This window comes from Danio aesculapii, chromosome 7, assembly GCF_903798145.1.
Source record: "Danio aesculapii chromosome 7, fDanAes4.1, whole genome shotgun sequence".
NCBI lineage: Eukaryota > Metazoa > Chordata > Actinopteri > Cypriniformes > Danionidae > Danio > Danio aesculapii.
In genome coordinates this window covers 27017140-27037539 of record NC_079441.1, presented here as the reverse complement: position 1 = coordinate 27037539, position 20400 = coordinate 27017140, and the positions used below count along the sequence as shown (strand labels likewise).

The following is a 20400-nucleotide window of genomic DNA, read 5'->3' as shown; positions in this document are numbered from 1 at the left end:
ATATATATATATATATATATATATATATATATATATATATATATATATATATATATATATATTTATTGCTTTTAATCTCTATTATAGTTTACCTAAACATTTTAGTCAGGCCATTTAAGATGTTGATTACTTATTTTAGCTCAAATTGTGGTCCTCGAATTTTTATATATTACAAGTCAACATTTAATCAAAATATATATTGTTTCTGCTTTTTCATACTGTTGATTTAAAATTAGCTGAATCAACACAATTCTTGAGTTTTTTTTTGTGACAACTTAATTGATTTAAGTTCAGTTCACTTAAATTTGTAAAAACAATTAAATTGGCTTAATCTGTTACACACCATCTAGGGATGACAGTGAAAAACAAGACAGCATGAAAGACAAGACAAAAAAATATGAAATCAAAGATTTATTGGGGTTTGAATGCGGAAGCTGACACAGACAAAATAACACACAAAAATTATTTTATTTTAAACCTATACCTTACCTGATCAAAAAGAAAAGAAAATACAAACAACTGCCCTAACTACCTAACACATAAACAGAGGTCAAAAGGTTTTACAAACAAAATGGCGTCAAACTCCTTACTGTTCCAATATTATATACATTATTTACAAACTATTTACAGAACAAGCAACCACATTTAAGGGACAATCCAAAAATCAATGTCAACAAGCAAACAGGTTAAACAAACCGGTGGAACAAAGTACCACAAACAAAGCAAACACAAATCTCACAAATCTCAGTAGTCACAAACTTTAACACATACAAAAACTCTGAACTATCCAACATACAAACATTTCAAAGAACACAAAGCAAGTGACCAAAACTTGATGGCCACCAAATAAAGTTATGTCACGGCTTTTAAAAAACTGTAGGCCAATCAGGAGCAAGCAATCAATCGGAAGTGGCCAGTCAGAGGTTTTCTAGGCAGAGCAGAGAGACGGATGAGACATGACAACCATAGGGTTGTAACAAATCGATTTGTGTTGCGACAGCATGAAGGAATTGTGTGGAGTTCATTTGTCACAGTGTTTAACAGCTTTTTGAGGGTCAAGAAAACATATGTAGGCGAAATACAACCAACACCTGTGGCTTTTGAGGATACATTGAGGTCTTATGAAGCAAAGAGATCAGAATTTGCAAGAAACTGAATATTATTAACAATATTATTACCTTTAATGCACAGCCTTAACTGGACAGTCTTAGGTGCACTTATACAATGCTATCCAATCCATGCCCAGGTGCGTCTCTGGTTCGTTTGACAAGTGTGAGTGCTCCAAATTAGGCCCAGGCGTGGTTCAGTTGGCTTACCCTGGCCCAGTTGGAAGAGGTGTGCTAAAGCGCGGTTCGGTTGGGCTTTGCAGCTGTCCGCTTGTAGTGTGAATGCAAAGCGTGCTTGAGCCCGAAACTGAAGATGCAACATCACTATTAAGGAACTCTTTTCAATGAACACAAGCTTTCATAGTTTATTTGACAACTAAACTATGACCCCCCCCCCCCCCCCCCCCCCCCCCCCCCCCCTGCATGTCAGCTGCATCTTCAGAAAACCTACTAATACATGGCAACACGGTCAGTTTTATGATACTTAATGAGCATCAAAAGTTGCGGATCGTTTAGGAAAAATATTTGACAGCATGTCACTGCATATCAAACGACTAAAATGATATAACTAAAGCAGTCTCCAGTGTGCTGAGCGAGAGCACTTCTCTTCCTGTTAAACTGAACAGTTGTATAATCGATGATGTAAGTATGCTCCAGCTCAGAAGGTAAAGATGCAGTGTGAGTGCAGGCCGGCGGGGGAGAGGGGAGGGAGGACAGTCGCGCTTGGGCACGGTTTAAGGCAACTGTAGCTAGTGCGAGTATGCTCTTAAAGGAACAGTTTAGTCAAAATGAAACTTCTTTCATCTTTTACTCATCCTCCACCTGTTTGAACTTCTTTCTTTCGTTAAGCACAAAGAGAGATATACTGAATAATGTTGGGGGAAAGAATAGCCATTGACTTCCATAGTATTTTTCCCGTTCCTGCTATGGATGTCAATGGCTGCTTTTTTACCCAGTGTTCTTCAGAATATTGCTTTTTGCATTCAGCAGAAGAAAAAAAATGAATGAAAGTTCAGAACAACTTGGGTAAATAGTGAGGAAATTTTCATTTTATATGAACAATTTCTTCAATTGTGCTGCCATAGCCATATCATCCTGCAGCCCAAGACTGGTTACTCACTGAAGCTAAGCAGGGCTGAGCCTGGTCAGTACCTGGATGGGAGACCACATGGAAAAACTAGGTTGCTGCTGGAAGTGGTGTTAGAGAGGCCAGCAGGGGGTGCTCAACCTGCTATCTGTCCTAATGCCCCAGTATAGTGAAGGTGACACTACTGTCTGTGAGCGCCGTCTTTCGAAGGAGACGTTAAACCAAGGTCCTGACTCTCTGTGGTCATTAAAAATCCCATGGCACTTCTTGTAAAGGGTAGGGGTGTAACTCCAGTGTCCTGGCCAAATCCCCTCCATCAGTTCTTACCCATCATGGCCTCCCAATCATCCCCATCCACAGAATTGGCTCTATCACTTTGTTTTTATTCACAAATAACTGGTGTGTGGTGAGTGCACTGGCGTCGTTGTCCTGTGGATGCTGCACACTGGTGGTGGTGTGGAGAGGCCCTTCTCATGATTGTGAAGCACATTGGGTGTATAGCCATACACAATAAATGCGCTATATAAATACACATTACATTACATTAAATTATTACAGTCTGCAGTGCAAACTTCCTGTGGTGTTAATTGATGTATATTAAACATTAAGGAAAAGTCCATAGACTGCAGCATTCAGGATGAGCACAAAACTATCATCATCATTGTAGATTATTATTATTTTTTTTTTGAATATTGACACCATCTGAAAGCTTGATTAAGCTTTTTTCACAAATATAAAGAAATGTCTGTTTGTTGAGGTCTATTAAATAACATGAACAGATCCACTTTTTATTTTTATGTTGCATTATTACACGTGGAAATAAACTAAGAAATAATAAATGCATTAAAGGGCTTTCTATTATTAGTTCATGTTAACTTGGGTTATGCTAACAAACGCAACCTGAATATTGTATTGCTGACATTTCCTTATTTCAAGAAATAAATTTACATGTATTGTTATAAAGTATTACAGACAAAATGTTTATACTATTTTAATATATCTTTTAAATATGTATTATAATATTGTAATATCACTACCTATATCACAAAAATCTATATCAAATGAATGTTTTTAACTTACAATAATAATACTAAATTATATAATAGTGTTTTTGTTTTTAAAAGACATACCAATTTTCATATAATCAGTTTATCTTTAGAGATATCATCCTGCATTTTTACAAACATTGTAAGATTGAAAAAGGAGAGTATGATGAATCACATCCTGTTGTTTTGTTTATGCAGTTGGCAGGAAGCATACCTGCACTGATAATAATCTGACCGACTCATGGCTTGTTGAGCTTAAGTTGAGTTTTGGAGTGTGTTGGGAGGGGTCGTTTCACGCAGTCCTGCAAATCCTCAAATGTCTGATTCATTCACACCAACAAAGAATGCCAGATTAGTCTTGTGTTTAAAGAAAAAAAGGGCACCACCATGCTTCTGTTCCTCAAACGCAGTCATCACAGGCAGCTTGCGGCACAGATGTCGTCTTCTGCTTTTTTTGCTGATAGACACAACAGAAAAGGCTATTAGAGTCTGTCTCAGTGGCAGCCAATTCATTGTGTTCACTGGAGGCCTGCACTTTCTTAGATAATGAACTTACATGACCTCATTTGTGGTTTGCTTTCTTTGGAAGGCAATAAAAGGTTCAACTTGGTTTGTCTGGCATGCATTGTCTTAACATTTTTTTGATCCTAGGTCAGTGCCGTCCCGGTCAGTTCTCCCATGATGGTTTCGTGCCCTGTCTGCCCTGCCCACAAGGCACCTATCAGCCTGAGGTCGGCCGCACATCCTGTTTCACATGCGGAGGAAGCCTCACGACCAAACATGATGGTTCGGTGTCCTTCCAGAACTGTGAGACTAAAGGTGAGAGGAAGAGTAATGTCTTCTAGATTTTGAATTATACTACCCAACATTCATCATTCATTCATTTTCCTTCAGCTTAGTCCCTTTATTAAACACGAATCGCTACAGCGGAATGACTGCCAACTTATCCGGCATATGTTTTACGCAGAAGATGCCCTTTCAGCCGCAACTCATCACTGGGAAACACCCATACACACTTGCATTCACACACATACACTACGGCCAATTTAGCTCATTCAATTCACCTACTGTATACTGCATGTCTTTGGACTGTGGGGGAAACCGGAGCACCCAGAGGAAACCCACACGAACACGGGGAGAACATGCAAACTCCACACAGAAATGCCAACTCACCCAACTGGGGCTTGAACCAGCAACCTTCTTGCTGTTTGGTGACAGTGCTAACCACTGAGCCACCGTGCCACCACTGCCCAACATTTTTGTGGCAATTTTTCCACCAATATTTTTGAAAGAACTCTCTATAGCCCACTGGGTTTTTTTAAATGAGAAAAAGTATACTTCATTTGGCTCAAACACACACATAGGAATTCGATGTATGTGTATTGACAACTTTTAATACCTCGCCTGGCCTACAGGGGTCACTAAATACTAATTTTATGCTAAAAGTTATACTTAATCTCAAAGCCATGGGCCAAAATCACATACTACTCGAGTAGGTACTATACCACCATTAGAAAATTCGTTCTTTATAGTTTGAATGTGAGTAGTATGACTGGTTTTCGAACGTACTACATCCACCATTAGTCACCATAACTACCCGCGTCCGTTGCGTCTCTTTACTCCCATTCATGAATTCTCTCATGTGGCATAATGGGATATCGTAGCGTCCATCAGAAGCACACTACTAATTCTTGCTGGAAGTAGTTGGTCATCCAGGTACTTTTTGCATACTGTTTTTCGATTACTATGGCTGCGTCCGAAACCGCATACTTCCAAACTATATAGTACACTAAAATCAGTATGCGAGCAGAGTAGTATGTCCGAATTCATAGAATTCGAAAATCAGTATGCGAGAAGTACCTGGATGACCTACTACTTCCGGCGAGATTCTTAAGTGTGCATGCTGCATGCTGCTCTATCCCATGATGCCCCGTGAGAGAATTCATGAATGGGAGTAACGCGACGCAACTGACACGGGTCACGTGACCATGACAAAATGGCAGATGTAGTACGTCCGAATTCCATTCATAGTGCTCACATTCATACTGAATAGAACATTCTAACAGCCATGTAGTACGTCTAAGTTCAAATTCAGTACCTACTGAGTAGTAGGTGGTTTCAGAAGCAGTTTATGAATTCAGGCATACTACTTGGTTTGCATATTGTTTTTCCCATACTATATAGTAGGGAAGTATGCAATTTTGGATGCAGCCATTGCGTACATATTATTCAGGCCAAAATAATTTTTGGAATTTATTCTTGTCTTTATTGTGACTTTTTATTATTGTCATTGCAGATTTTTTAAACAAGAAATCCCCAAAACTTTTAAAGTGTATAGTAGTGTATAGTAAGCTTGGTGCATTAGTTAGAGCAACCAATGTTACACAATGTTTGTCAAAACACAGATTATTATACTTGGACACTGTAACCTTACTGTACTTTCATTTAGTGTTTTTTAATAAAAGCATTTAGTTCTGTTGGACAAGGGACCCTATCATTTTAAGCGAAAGTGTTTGTTCTAGTGTATACATTATGAGTTTTAGAAACTTCACTTCTCACATGACGAGAGTAAAGAGAAATGACGGACAAAACCACAGCAGAACATTTGGGGCATCTTGAGCATCATGACAATTATCTTATTTTGCTGTTCTGTGTATAAAGAATACATCAAAGTGAAAGCAAAAAGCAAGCATACTTCAAAAACCTCAAGTCCAACATCTAACATATTAATAAGGGCTCCCTGATGACCAAAATTATATATAACCAATGTTGTTACAAAATGACTACATTTCTTCAGTGACAGTCTCGATACACGGTATTGAAGTTTAGCGTGCTGAATAAAAAGTAATAAACTGATTGAAGCTAGTTTCTCAGCCAAGTCTGATCTGTTGTATGGTTTTAGGGTGTTTAAAAAACAGCTTATGCTTTGCAAATGTTATGTGAAGTATTTGCATATTTAATAGTGTTTATTACACTGTTTCACAGAAACGCTCATTTCAGAACCTTGTTTTGCTTACAGTTCAGTGCTCCCCTGGGCATTACTACAATACCAGCACCCATCGTTGTATCCGTTGCCCAGTTGGAACCTATCAGCAGGAGTTTGGCCAAAACTACTGCATTGCCTGTCCAGGAAACACTACCACTGATTTTGATGGATCCACAAACATTATGCAGTGCAAAAGTAAGCAAACCGTTTTGGTTTCAGTAACCCTGAATGTTGTTGGTCCTTCAGGCCTTGTGTACACCTGGTAAAAAGGTGTGTTTTTGTTGATCCAGATCACGTGGACAGTGATAAATTCATCTAAACACAAACAGGGTCTAAAACATTTGGAGCTTGTCCAGGTTTGTCAGTCTGAATTACTATTGCCGTGTAGATGCTCATCTTGAACAGCCTCAAAACACCACATATTCTCAGCCTACTGACTTTTATTAATGGTGAAATTGTATTTGAACTACTCGTGAAGCATTTAAAGAGATTAACCATTAACCCTCCTTCATGTGGATTTAAACTGTTATGAGTTTCTTTATGGTTGATGGTACCCATTGACTTCCATCGTAATTATTGTTCCTACTATGGAAGTCAATAGGTTCCATCAATCAGCATTCTTTGAAACATCTTCTTCTGTGTTTAAAAGAAGAATGAAACTCGCTTAGGGTTTGAACAAGTGAAGGGTGAGTAAATAATGACAGAGATTAAATTTTTTGGTGAAAAATTTTGCCATTTAAAATTGTAAGTTTGGTTTGAATGCAAAAAAACCCTGAGCTGATCAAACAAAATACTTAATATCAAGTATAAACAAGGCTGTAAATTACATTAAATTAATATGTTATTATTGTAGTGTTAACTAAAAGTATTAACTAGAGCTATATTAGAGATATTAAGTGCTTTATATCTATATTAGTGTTATTTTGATGCTCCTTCAACAGACAAGCTCTGCTGACTACTTGTAACTTTAAAAGTTCATGTCTGCTTTTTTTTAAATAAACCCTAAGAGTTTCTGAAATATTCTACTAATAATACTAAGAGACTTAGACAACATATAGTTTAAAGATTTCTTGTATAGCAAACAGGAGACCCTCATAATAAAGTAAAGCCTCAGTTTGCTAGAATAAAAAAGATGGGCTATTTGTTCAAATAAGACCTTTAGTTGTTGCTCTAGTCTAAGAGGTTTCATTTATTCCTGCCAGACAGACACTGTGGAGGAGAGCTGGGAGAATTCACTGGCTACATCGAATCCCCTAACTACCCCGGCAACTACCCCGCCAACATCGAGTGCACCTGGACCATCACCCCCCCACCCAAACGCAGGATCCTGGTGGTGGTGCCTGAGATCTACCTGCCCATTGAGGACGAGTGCGGGGACTATTTGGTGATGCGGAAGAGCTGTGAGTATTACAGGGCTGTGGTGCGGGTGCTGAATGCATGAGCTCAGCAGGGTGATTGTGAATACACATGTGAGGAAACGGGGGGGGGGAGGCACACTGATGGGCTCATTAGGGATCTCCTTCATCTCTCGGGGGCTTCGAATAAGCCACTCAAGAGCTCTTTAGAAGTGTCTTTACTGTTCCCACAGCTCTGCCCAATTCAGTGACAACTTACGAGACGTGCCAGACGTACGAGCGGCCCATCGCCTTTACCTCCCGCTCCAAGAAACTCTGGATCCAGTTCCGTTCCAACGAAGGAAACAGCGGAAAAGGCTTTCAAGTGCCTTACGTGACGTATGATGGTGAGAAATCGACCACTTCTGTGTTTTTATTGTATTATTAGTAGTCTGAGTATTTACTGTATATATAATATGTTTCTTTTAGAGGACTACCAGGAGCTCATCGAGGACATAGTAAGGGATGGAAGATTATACGCCTCTGAGAATCATCAAGAAATACTTAAGGTATAGTGATGAGCAACTTCAGTTCTTAAACAAGTCTTATTATTGCTTGATTTTTAAAGGGATGGCTTACCCAAAATCATTATCACCCTCAAGTGGTTCCAGATATTTATGCTTCTTTCTTCTGTTAAACACAATAGAAGATTCTGAAGAAACTGAAAACCTGTAACCATTGACTCCCATACTCTGTAAAATCAAAAAGTTAAGGTAGCTCAAACCGTTTGAGGAAGCCAATTGCAACAAACCATTTAAGTTCAAAAACTAATCCAATTGAGTTCTGTGAATTTAATCCATTTAAGTAAATGAAGCAATTTGAGCACAGTAAAACTCAAATAAAGATAACTCAAACTAGCTGAGTACTGTAAAACCCAATAAGTTAAGGCAACTCAAATCGTTTGAGGAAACCAATTGCTACGAACCATGAGTTAAACTCATCTATATGTGTACTGTGAACTTAATCCATCTGAGTTGAAGAGGTATTTAATTAACTCATTACCTTCAACACTGAGTTCAAAACTCTTTTCAAATGAGTAGAATTAACTTTCAGTACATTTTGAGTTAACTACACTCATTTCATTTGGACTGTTGGGTTTTACAGTGTGTAATACTTTAAACAAGTTTCCAACATTTCTCAAAGGGTCTTCTTTTGTGTTTAACGGAAGAAAGAAACTTGAGTAGACGATAACAGAATTAAATTTTTGGGTGAACTATCCCTTAAAATATCTCACTTGAAGCAAGAAGTAACCTCGAGAAGTTTGCCTTTGCAGTAAAAAAGGCAATAGTGCCCCCCTGTGGACGACGTGAATATATGCTTGGCTAAAAGTTAATTCATGCTCTTTCAATGAACCTTTTTTCAGGACAAGAAGCTAATGAAGGCCCTGTTTGATGTTCTGGCCCATCCGCAGAATTTCTTCAATTACACAGCACAAGAGTCTAGAGAAATGTTTCCCAAATCTTTTATCAGATTCCTCCGCTCCAAAGTTCTGAGATTCCTGCGCCCCTGAATTTTGTCAAATAATCTTGTATGGAATGGGTATTTGGCTCTCCGGCTAAATTTTAAATGACTGGAACAGATATTGTTGAGTGTTCTTGGCCGTCTGCATACTTGCAGATTCAAGATGACTTATTGGATCTGACGAGATGAGAAACTGTCACTGAATATATGTCATTGGAACTTTTTTCTCCTGAAGAAAATGAACTGTTTTTTTACAGTCAGTGATTGCTGGCGAACAACCACCTTTAAAGAAAAAGATTCTTCTCATTTCATTCCTTTATTGGCCAGAAGTGACATCAGAAAAGAAGAGCAACTACATTGCTTGTTATATATTATAGGTCACTTCATAAAATGTGTGAAAAATATGTTGACCGGGTTATTTTAAAACTTCACAGCACTACTGAGGTCGTAGTGGAAGTCAAAGCAGTTAAAGTCATTTTGGCAAGTTTGAATGTGTTGTACATTGTGTAAAAAAAGTTAGCATAAGCTCTCATGTTACTATATTGTGTTCCTTTTTACTATATTGTAGCCTTTTTATACATGACATATGTGTATTATATTCAGTGATACTGGTTAGAGATTACGGTCATTTGATATATCAGTTATCAATTACTTATCATTCACTTTGTCCATTCCCCAAACATTTTTTTAATAAGAGGCTCTTGATGTAGGATTGTTTACCCATTATTGACATGCAGAGTAAATTAAATGTTTATATTTTTATGGTTGTACATCTAACATGTAAATAAAGAAATACAATTGAATGTCTTTTTGTTGTATTGAAAGCAATGCAGAGGTAACATAAAATAGATCATGGGGCCAAAATTGACTTTATTTTCACACATTTAGACTTTCTCCTTAATAATATAATTTCATTAAAGTATTTTTGCTAATTCTAATTAGTGAAATCATATTAGCAGCCAATGACTATCAAAGTACAACACTGTTCACAGTCTATTAAATAGAGTTAATGTTGTTTTTATCTGTTGTCTGATTTTACCTGGTCAACCAACCTGGTTTTAGAGGGGTTTTGGCTATTTCCAGGCTGGTTTCCAGCAATGTCCAGCCTGTTCTTAGCTGGTCAGGCTGGGAGATGACCAGCTTACACCAGCTTGACCAGCCTGGTTTAAGTTGGACATAGCTGGTTTTGGCTGGGCTCACAGCCTGGCTAGGCTGGTCAAGTTGGTTTTAGCTGGTCATCTCCCAGCCTGACCAGCTAAGACCAGGCTGGAAATGGCCAAAACCCCTCTGGTAAACCAGCTAAAACCAGCCAACCAGCCTAGGCTGGTTTAAGCAGTTTTTTCCAGCAGGAATTTACATGCTATTTTCAAATATTCAAAGTAGCATAATAAGCAATATAGAGAACATGTCACAAGTTGTCACTGTTCAAAAAGGAACGGATGTGTGAAATATAAAACCAACTTAACCTCAATAATAGATCCACAGGGTACAAAACATGTTAAACACAAATTATTACTTCAAACAAAAATGATATTTGTATACACACACACACACAAACACACACAATTATACTTGCATATAGGGATGGGCATTACATTCAAATGCATATTTTAAATACAAAATAGTGTTTGGTAATTTGTATTTGATAGTGTTGATGGAAATGGGTTTATATTTGTATCAAAATACTTTAGTGTCTTCTATTTTTAAAATACTGTAAAATACTTTGCATGGAGTCTACATGATGACATCATAAAATACGGCGTCTGATTGGTGCTTTCTCAGTTATTTGCCTAGGCTTGAAATCAGAACAGAAGTGTGGTTTATAAACTAATTTCGAGAGGATCACGTGCTTATGATCAACACGGCTGGCACCTCAGTAGCTCTGTAATCAGCTCTATTAGATGATTACGGAAGCATTATAAATAACCAGTAATTTTCACTCTAATTATCTTCGTCTTGAAGCCCCCCCCCCAAAACACGGCGGCCCAGTGACTAGCACTGTTGCCTCACAGCAAGAATACCGCCGGGACCGGTTGCTGTTTCTGTGCAGTTTCTATGTTCTCCCTGTGTTCGTGTGGGGTTCCCCGGTTTCCTCCCACCTTCCAAAAACATACCCCATAACCAATCCACTTAACCAAATTATCACCCAAGACAACCTTAGTTTACACTTCTCTCACGGCGACAAGCAGGGGAGTTCTCAAGGCCTACCTGATCTCGAACTCCCTTCTATGGGGAGGGAGCCCCGTGCTAGAAGATATTACGAGCTCAGGGCTCTCTCCCAGGACAGCATGCCAATTACGCTTTATTGATTATCAGCTAAGTGTGAACTCTTGAAAATTGATTGGATGGAAATTATGCGACATACATAAAGAAAATAGCAAACAAATGGCACCAAAAGTTAACAATCATTGGAAATAGAATACTGCAGAATGCTCAGACCAGTAATATATAATGGCAGTATAGTGTACAATTCGGCATCATCTTTGGTTAAGAAATGAGATAATGAGTAAATTATTAGTCCTTAAGAACAGGATGTGGAGCCCTCAGCACATAATCATTCTCTCCCTGCTGAAAAATCCTGCTTAAACCAGCCTAGGCTGGTTGGCTGGTTTTAGTTGGTTGACCAGCCTGGTTTTAGAGGGGTTTTGGCCATTTCCAGCCGGGTCTTAGCTGGTCAGGCTGGAAATGACCAGCTAAATCCAGCTAAAACCAGCTTGACCAGCCTGGTTTAAGCTGAACATAGCTGGTTTTGGCTGGGCTCCCAGCCTGGCTAGGCTGGTCAAGGTGGTTTTAGCTGGTCATTTTCCAGCCTGACCAGCTAAGACCAGGCTGGAAATGGCTGGAAACCAGCCTGGAAATGGCCAAAACCCCTCTAACACCAGGCTGGTCGACCAGCTAAAACCAGCCAACCAGCATAGGCTGGTTAAAGCTGTTTTTTTTTTTTTCAGTAGGGCTGGCTATGTAATGGATAGAAACAAAATGAAGACAGTATATTTCAACTCATTATATGCATTAAGGGGTTATACATAAAGAGACCACCTTAAACACAGGACTTTCTGTATGAAATTTGTACAAACCTCATGCTAAAATGATAAAGTCAGTTTAATGGTGAAGGGATTGATCAAATATGCCAATTGATCAAAGGTTTGTGAAGAAATGTCATGTTCCCTTGTAAAAGTATTTTGCAGTATTTTAAAATACAGTATTTTATTTTGATACATTTGTGGCTGCTGTATTTTGTAGTTTATTTTGATACACGTAAATCTGAGGTATTTGGTATATTATCTTAAAATACATTTCAATGTATTTTTGCCCATCCCTGCTTATATAGACATGTGTGTGTGTAAAATACTTTTTAAATATGTATTTTAATACTGAGTCGTTCTATATCATCAAAAGGGAAATAACCTACATCCATCGATGAATGAACACATTTTTATATTGAAACCTGGAACTGAGCCACGACCTAGAAATGCATCATGCTGGAAACACATGACTGAAATAACCCCAAACACGGCTCTTTTGTGGAAACATTTGTAACCTAAATCTTGTTATTAGTAAACAGACCTGCTCATTCTCACAGAAGATTAGTTCCCATTCACTTGTTTCCGGAAGGAAGTGAGAATCCGCGGACCGCAGCTGACGGTCAGCTGATGTGTCAGACAGAGTCCAGCCCTCACGCGTTGTTTTGTTGTCTTTCATTTGTACCAAAAGACGTCTAACAATCGCAAGAGTTGATAAAGGAATATTTGTTTAGTCGTAATTTCGAGAACATCTCTCTTCAGTGTTTGACAGCAATATTTAGAACTGAAGCGAAAAGATGTATCGACTGACCCACAGAGCCGCTGTCAATCTGTTGACGTTTACATCGTTAATATGTTTTCTGCTTATATTGTCTGCACAAACATCAGAAGCCAAGGTAAAGTATGATTTTTTTTTTCCAGATGTGTTTAATACGCGAACAGAAAACTCTGTGCTCTTCTGAGCGCAATGGTGTTGTGGGCAATGCTAACTAGCTATTAGCATGTGGTAGTTTATGGGAAATAAAAGCACACTTAACGTTACATCATTCAAAATTCAACGCTTTTCTGACCTCAAACGATGTAAAATGGTTTCTGAGCTCATAAAAGTATGTTTAGATTTAGTCAGTTGTTCATGTAAATATGCAAGCTTATGCATTTGGGTTGGTTTCAGCAGAATTCGGAAGATATCCGCTGCAAATGTATCTGTCCACCCTACAAAGAGGTTGATGGCAAGATCTACAATCAAAACGTTTCCTTGAAAGACTGGTAAATAATTTACTTGGGCTCTAAGCGAGTCTACAGTACTTTCAGTTGTAAACCAACTCTTTGACCTTATGTTCACTGATCCATAACTTGTGAATATATTAATATGCACAGCAATTGCCTTCATGTGGTGGAACCGATGCCCGTTGAAGGCAAGGATGTGGAGGCATACTGTTTACGCTGTGAATGCAAATATGAAGAAAGAAGCTCTGGGACTATCAAAGTAAGTTCAGTGTGTGTACATGACATGACAAATTGAAATTTTCAGAGACAGGGCTTGGAGATATGACAAAAATCTCTTATCACAATGTAATTCACATCATATCCTGATAACAGGGTATATGTGCTAAGTTTCATCTGAATTTTTCTTCTAAAATGAGCATTTATTTCAAGCTCTTATGTTCCTGTTCAGTTATTTCACTTTAAAAACAATAAAAATAACTTATTCGTCACCATGAAAGTGAAATAACTGAACTTACACACAGGAGCCGTACAAAATGCTCATTTTAGAAGAACGTTTTAGGTGGCACTTAGAGACTCTTTATGTAGGTCATATTAGTAATTTTTTTTCTTCTGTAAATTAAATTAATTAATAGTTTATGTATATTAACAACATGGAAATTACTATTTGTTTTTGACATTTTAAAGTATTTTGACCAGCGGTGTCTAAACTCAGTCCTGGAGGGCCGGTGTCCTCGAGAGTTTAGCTCCAACCCTAACCAAACACACCTGAACCAGCAGATCAAGCTCTTACTAGATGTACTAGAAACTTTCTGGCAGGTGTGTTGGAGCTAAACTATGCAGGACACCGGCCCTCCAGGAGTGAGTTTGAACACCCCTGATATAAACCATTTCAATGTGGTGATGTCCCTGGCCCATGAAATTTTCCTGCTTGTTGTCAAACTATTTCTTAACTGTAACAAGTGGCAATTCAATCATATCAAATGTAAAATGTCAATGTTAAAAAAAATAACATTGTTTATCAATATGTAGATCTTTTTGGACTCTCTGAAATTATAGAAATAAAAAAAAAAAGTAAAACACCAAAGAGGTCAGGACCATTGTTATTGTTTACCTCCTTCAAAATGGTCTATACACTTAAAAATGTACTTATTCATGTGTGTTTATCTTCTTGGGAAATGTTTGATTAAGAATGTCAATTAAAATTAATGAACTTTTAAAACACTTTTCACAAAATGAATGATTACAGACCCAGCATAAAATATTGTTAAATACAATGCAAAATGTAAACAATGTACCTTCAAGCTTGTCAAAAAACAACCTCATCACTTAACCGAAACATTTGCTTTTTTTACTTCAGTAAACTTATCACTTAATTCTCGCTGGTGTCTTTTTGATGTTTAAGAGTGTGCAGACTCTTCTTTAGTTATTACCTTTAAGCTTGTGTGACACCACAAAATACATTACAAGACATACATGAAACTATAGACTTTTATTTTGTTCATACTTTACAGTCAAAAATAGAAGTGGATATAAAAAAAAGTTTATCAAAATTGTCCTAAGACAACAATGGGTGTTGTTGAATAGTATTAGGACTACTTTGAAGGTTTAAATATACTTTAAGCATTCAGCAGACATTTTTATCCAAAGCGACTCGCAATCTCTGACCATAAGACCATGGCTGCTCCACTTCAGATATTGACCACTGTATGTTATCATACTCTTAATCAGAGAAACATTAATCTTTTCTCGTTTTACAGTGCACCATTATAATATACCTATCTATTCTGGGACTTCTGCTGCTGTATATGGTCTATCTGACACTGTTGGAGCCTATATTGAAAAGAAGGCTGTTTGGCCATTCACAGCTCATTCAGAGCGATGATGATGTTGGGGTAAGTGCTTTGTTTCATTTTTGCAAGTCTTAATGAAATAATGAAACGCAATGCTTTTCTGTCATTTTTTTTATGCAAGACAAAAAAAATCATACGAAAAACAATTCTTTAAACAAAATACATTTAATACAAAATACACCATTTGTCTATCACTTCAACTTATCTTTAAAATAGAAATTAAGAAAAGTTAAATCGGGAGATTTTGGTCTTTTCATTGAAAGTCTGATGCTTCAAAATGATTAAGAAAGGATCAAAAAGTCAATCCATATTAATTAAGCAGTTTTATAAAAGTCTTCTGAAGGGAACTTATTGCTTTTATATGATCATTTAGTCTTTCATTCACATACAAACATTGATCAGTGTGCATAAACAGAAGCTCGGCCGTACCTGCTTGACATTCAAAAATCTCTGAGCTTCAGTGAACAACATGCATGTAATTTTGGGGTGAACTATACTGCAATAAATGCTTTTCTTACTTAGATTTTTTTTGTCTTGTTTCTAGTCAAAATATCAAAATATTATTAAATCAAGAAGCACTTTCTAGACAAGCAAAATATTGTTTTGTTTGAAGAAATAATATGGCAGAATTAAGTTTTTCCTTAAAAGAAGCAAAATAATCTTCCAATGTGCAAAGCGAAATAATCTGTTATGTTATGAAAACATTATTTGCTAGCACCATTAGCAGATTATTTTGCTTGTTTAAAGAAATAAATCACTTAATTTAGGCATTATTTCCTAAAATCAAGACAATGTTTTTTTGCTTGTCTAGAAAATGCTTCTTCATTTAAGAACATTTGGACTAGATGCAAGACAGAAAATCCAACTAGGAAATGCATTTATTTGCAGTGTAGATTGAATGAAAGACCTTAATTGTGTTTGTTTGTTTATTTATTTATTTATTTATTTATTTAAGCCAGAAAACCCCCATTGAGATACAGTATCTCTTCTACCAGGGAGTCCTGGTCAAGTTAGGCAACGTAGACAGATAAAGTTACAGAAAAAAACATATCACAACACATTTGTGACTTTTAATTGAATAATCTACTTTATCAATTATTAAAATATGTGCACCATTATAAATAGGCAGACTTTAAAATATTTATAAAATCTAGTGGTAGATGTATTATGTATATGTTCCGTATGTAGTGTATTTTGAAGCTCACTCCATACATAGGGAGCATAGACAATGCAGATCGACCTAACTTTGTATGAAAACATGGCATCTTAAGAGTATATCTGGTATTATAACACTTTACCAACAAACTATATATATATACACACACACACACACACACACACACACACACACACACACACACACACACACACACACACACACACACACACACACACACACACACACACAATAATTGGTAATTTACTAACTAAAACTTTAAAAATAAAAACCAAGATATGTTGTGATTAGGGCTGCACAATATATCGTTTGAGCATCAATATTGCAATGTGTGCATCTGCGATAGTCACAACGCAGAATTTGCATTGTTAAATTGGCATTATATACTGTAGTTTAGGGTTATATTATATTGGGATTATATAGTCACAGCTCAAAATACATTACAAAAATACACATATTTTAAAAACTTTTTGAACAGTAAAGTCTTTGCAGTGTTAGTTTATATTAGATTTTTTTTTAAATTTTGTACCTGAGTGCGATTTGACTAGCCTGAAACCCATAAAGCACTGTTTATTTCACTTTTATGTTTGCTCTATTGAATTTAGCTATACTTTTGTATGTTTAATTTGTTTATTGTTTATTATTGTATATTCAGTGCACGATTTGTTCCCCTACAGAAACATGTCCATCAATAGAAAATTAATAAATTGTTTCTAAAATAGAGGTATTCAAATTATCTGGTGAAATTGTATGTATATTGCAATATATATCGCAGAAGTACAAAATATTGCAATGTCAGATTTTTCCCATATCTTGCATAGTTGTTATATTAATGTGAAACCCATATTTAATGAATGTGTACAATGAAATATTGTCATATGCTAAATCACGTTCTAAAAATGACGTTCCAGGACCAGCAGCCGTTTGCCAACGCCCATGATGTGCTTTCCCGCTCTCGCTCTCGCTCCAACATGCTGAACAAAGTGGAGCACGCTCAGCAGCGCTGGAGGAGACAGGTCCAGGAACAGCGGAAGTCTGTCTTCGACCGCCACGTTGTTCTCAGCTAAAAGCTTTTACAGTCTGGACACTTATCATGTGGGTTCTGGGAGTGTGCTAAATGCTGGCTTTTCTCCATAAAGTCACATCTCATCGGTCAGCAGCCCTCAGTGTATACATCTCTTTTTGGTGTGTCGTCTTGACCAACGTGTGAGACCCTGTGTATTATTAGAGTCTTATGCTTACGATACAGACGGTTTGCATTAATTATCACTGTGTTCTTGCATTTTAAAATCACACATTCTGAAATTAGCAGAAAAAAAGAAGAAGAAATGTTTACTTCTGCAGTCCAGTCACACTGAATTTGATGTGGGGATAAGAAGTGCCAATTTCCTCATAAAATTAGGTCATAAGTTTATTCTCGAAATCATTTTATAAATATAAAAATCAGAATTGTTACTGAACCCAAAAAAAAATGCTAATTTCCAGTCGTGTAGTTTCTTGTACAGTGTAAAATTCCTCTCTATTCTTTTCTTACTCTTCTCTTACTTGCCTTTCAGTACTTTGCGGTTTGCCAGCTATTTTGTGTAAATAATCAGTGAATGTGTGTTCGTCATTGTCCTCCTGTTTATCGACTAACTTATCAGTTCTTCTATTTGTGTAGGTTCACTTTCCAGATTAATGCTGTTGCACTTTTTTCTTCTCCAGTTCCTCGCTCTTGAAGGACAGTATTTTTCAAGGTACATTCTTTGAAGATGTCAGAATTATTTACGTTTGTGTGTGTATATAATAATAATTAAAATGTTCAGGTACATTATATACATTTTATTACCTCCTGATTTCCATTACAGAACTGTTAATATGTGATTTCTGGTGTCGTGTCTCAGTTTGTTCCTTCAATAAGTGCTGGTAAATTACGCAGTTTTGGGTTTATTGAAACGCTCTCTAGATGGCGCTGTCTCCGAAGAGGCTTTTTGCTTCAGCAAATTAGTTTTATGTTAGCTGTAGTGTAGTTCTAAAATAAAACACGCACTTATATTTAGTTAAAAGACAGAAAGGAAAAGTGTTTGAAAAGTTGCCACGTGTATAGCTTCTGCCTGGTCACTTATATGTCACTTTTAAAGGGATAGTTTGCACAAAATAAAAAATGTACACACTATTTAATGACCTTATGAGTTGCAAAACTTTGACTTTTTCTTTGCTGTTGAACTCAAAATATGTTGTGAAGAATGTCGAAAATGACATTGGCCTACTATGGACGGGCGTCTGAGGAACAAACGAAGACAGAATTTTCAATCTTGGGTGAACTATCCCTTAAACATCGCGTTTAGTTTTTCAGTAAAACGTTTAGTTTTGTTACCCGAAATATTTTTTTTTTTAAGTAAAGTGTATATGAATAACAAGTGCATGTTCAGCTATAGTTTGCTTATTTTGACACATTATTTAAAAATTATGTCTAATAAGTAATTGTTTATTTATTTATGTTGTGGTCAGAGACAAATTTGGTAAATCCTTAATTTTGGAGCCTTGAAAAGTCATGTGAAATAAGCTAATGAATAACTGCAATGCGATACTATGAAACCCCCAACCCAAATCTACTAGCCCCAGTGGCTGATTATCAAAAAAGTTCATGTCATTCCTGGAACTTTCATTTAACATAACGTTTTACTGAAAAAAACTAAACGCGTAGTCTTGTTACCCGAAGGTATGCAGATCATAAACGAACAAGCGTACGTGAAATCGTTTAACACAGACTTTGCATATCACATTTCTTAACTTTCCTCATCATTTCCTGCTCTCCCGCCTCCTCCTCTTCTCAGCCAAAAATACTGGGACCGAAAGATGAGCGCGCACTTCACTAAAAAACTAACGCAAACTCAAACAATGGATATGTGAAAAGACAACTCTGGCAAATTAACATAATTTCACCGTCACTTGCCAAGAAAAAGGTAGGAATATATAATTAATATATCTCTGACTGTCTTTTTTATGAACGCTTCTCCTGTGATCCGCTTTTAAGTTTCTTGTTTTTTGAATGGATGAGACAAATCTCGCGACAATTTATGGTATCATTTGATGGTTTAAGTACTGAACCCTATCTGTAAATACATAAAATAAAGCATAATAACGCAACGTGAATAATCGGGGATAAAAGTAGCAATAATAACACAGACAAAAGATTCCATGCGTTTAAATGTGAGCAGTTAAAACTGACCGAGATTGAAATGTGATTTGCTACAACTAATAACAGACAATGACGAAATTCTCTCCATCATAAGAGATCTATTACACATGCTAATGAGAGCAGTGAAAAACAATACAATCAGATTGGATTTTTCATAATGCTCTGCAGACTCATAAACTCGGCATTGGTGTTTTACTATGAACTAGAAACAAGGAGGCGCTCTTAAACCTAAAATAAATCACAACACATTTATTCTTCTTCAACACCATCACCATTATCATTATGAAAATATGAACAATAATACGCAGTAAGGAAACCTTTTAGCAGCAGGTTAACATTTCTTTCAACAATTAATTAAATCCCGAGTTTGCTTGTTTTTTTTATAGTAATATCTGACATTTACATTCAGATTTCAGTCTGACCTCACACTAACAGCAGTTTACTGTTTTTTTTTTTTTACACTGTTTCTTATCTTACTGGTAAATAAGGCCATCATCTGGGGTTGTCTGCCCCTCAGGGCCACAGTGTGGGAAATGATTAGGGCTCTGTTTTTCTCTCTCACTCTCAACCTCCTTCAAGACTGTCTGTCCTTTCCCTTCGGCTTATCACGATTCTCTGACAGATCTGTCTTGAATGTTTCTTTTTGGCCTGTCCTTGTCCTTGTTTCAAATATAATTCTTCTCATTGCTACACTTAGAGAAACTCTGGAAAAAATGGCTCATACAGTGATGTCAATAGGTGCACATTTTGTATGGAGCTAATAATATGCCAAAACATTCTGAATTTGAATTGTGTAATTTTAATCATTGACTATTGTAATTTAATAAATCTGAATTTTTATATGAATTTTAATTTCTTAATT

General features: G+C 36.7%; 2 protein-coding genes across 6 annotated transcripts in view; both read left to right on the top strand.

Annotated features, from left to right (window-relative positions):
• The window catches only part of scube2 (signal peptide, CUB domain, EGF-like 2), a 42570-nt gene extending 32687 nt beyond the window's left edge, over positions 1–9883 (top strand). For all 5 annotated transcript variants that reach the window (XM_056461480.1, XM_056461482.1, XM_056461481.1 and 2 more), the window contains 6 exons: positions 3891–4058; positions 6259–6420; positions 7428–7625; positions 7814–7966; positions 8049–8128; positions 8983–9883. In XM_056461480.1, the coding sequence (XP_056317455.1) occupies positions 3891–4058; positions 6259–6420; positions 7428–7625; positions 7814–7966; positions 8049–8128; positions 8983–9129 (908 nt within the window). In that variant the 3' untranslated portion in view covers positions 9130–9883. The remainder of the gene's footprint in view (positions 1–3890; positions 4059–6258; positions 6421–7427; positions 7626–7813; positions 7967–8048; positions 8129–8982) is intronic.
• Positions 9884–12710: 2827 nt separating this feature from the next.
• LOC130231941 (transmembrane protein 9B-like) lies at positions 12711–18220 on the top strand. The gene is made up of 5 exons (XM_056461483.1): positions 12711–12999; positions 13278–13369; positions 13481–13589; positions 15088–15222; positions 17269–18220. Exons 1-5 carry the CDS (start codon positions 12901–12903, stop codon positions 17422–17424), a joined length of 591 nt encoding a protein of 196 aa, XP_056317458.1. The 5' UTR covers positions 12711–12900; the 3' UTR covers positions 17425–18220.
• Positions 18221–20400: the final 2180 nt, after the last annotated feature.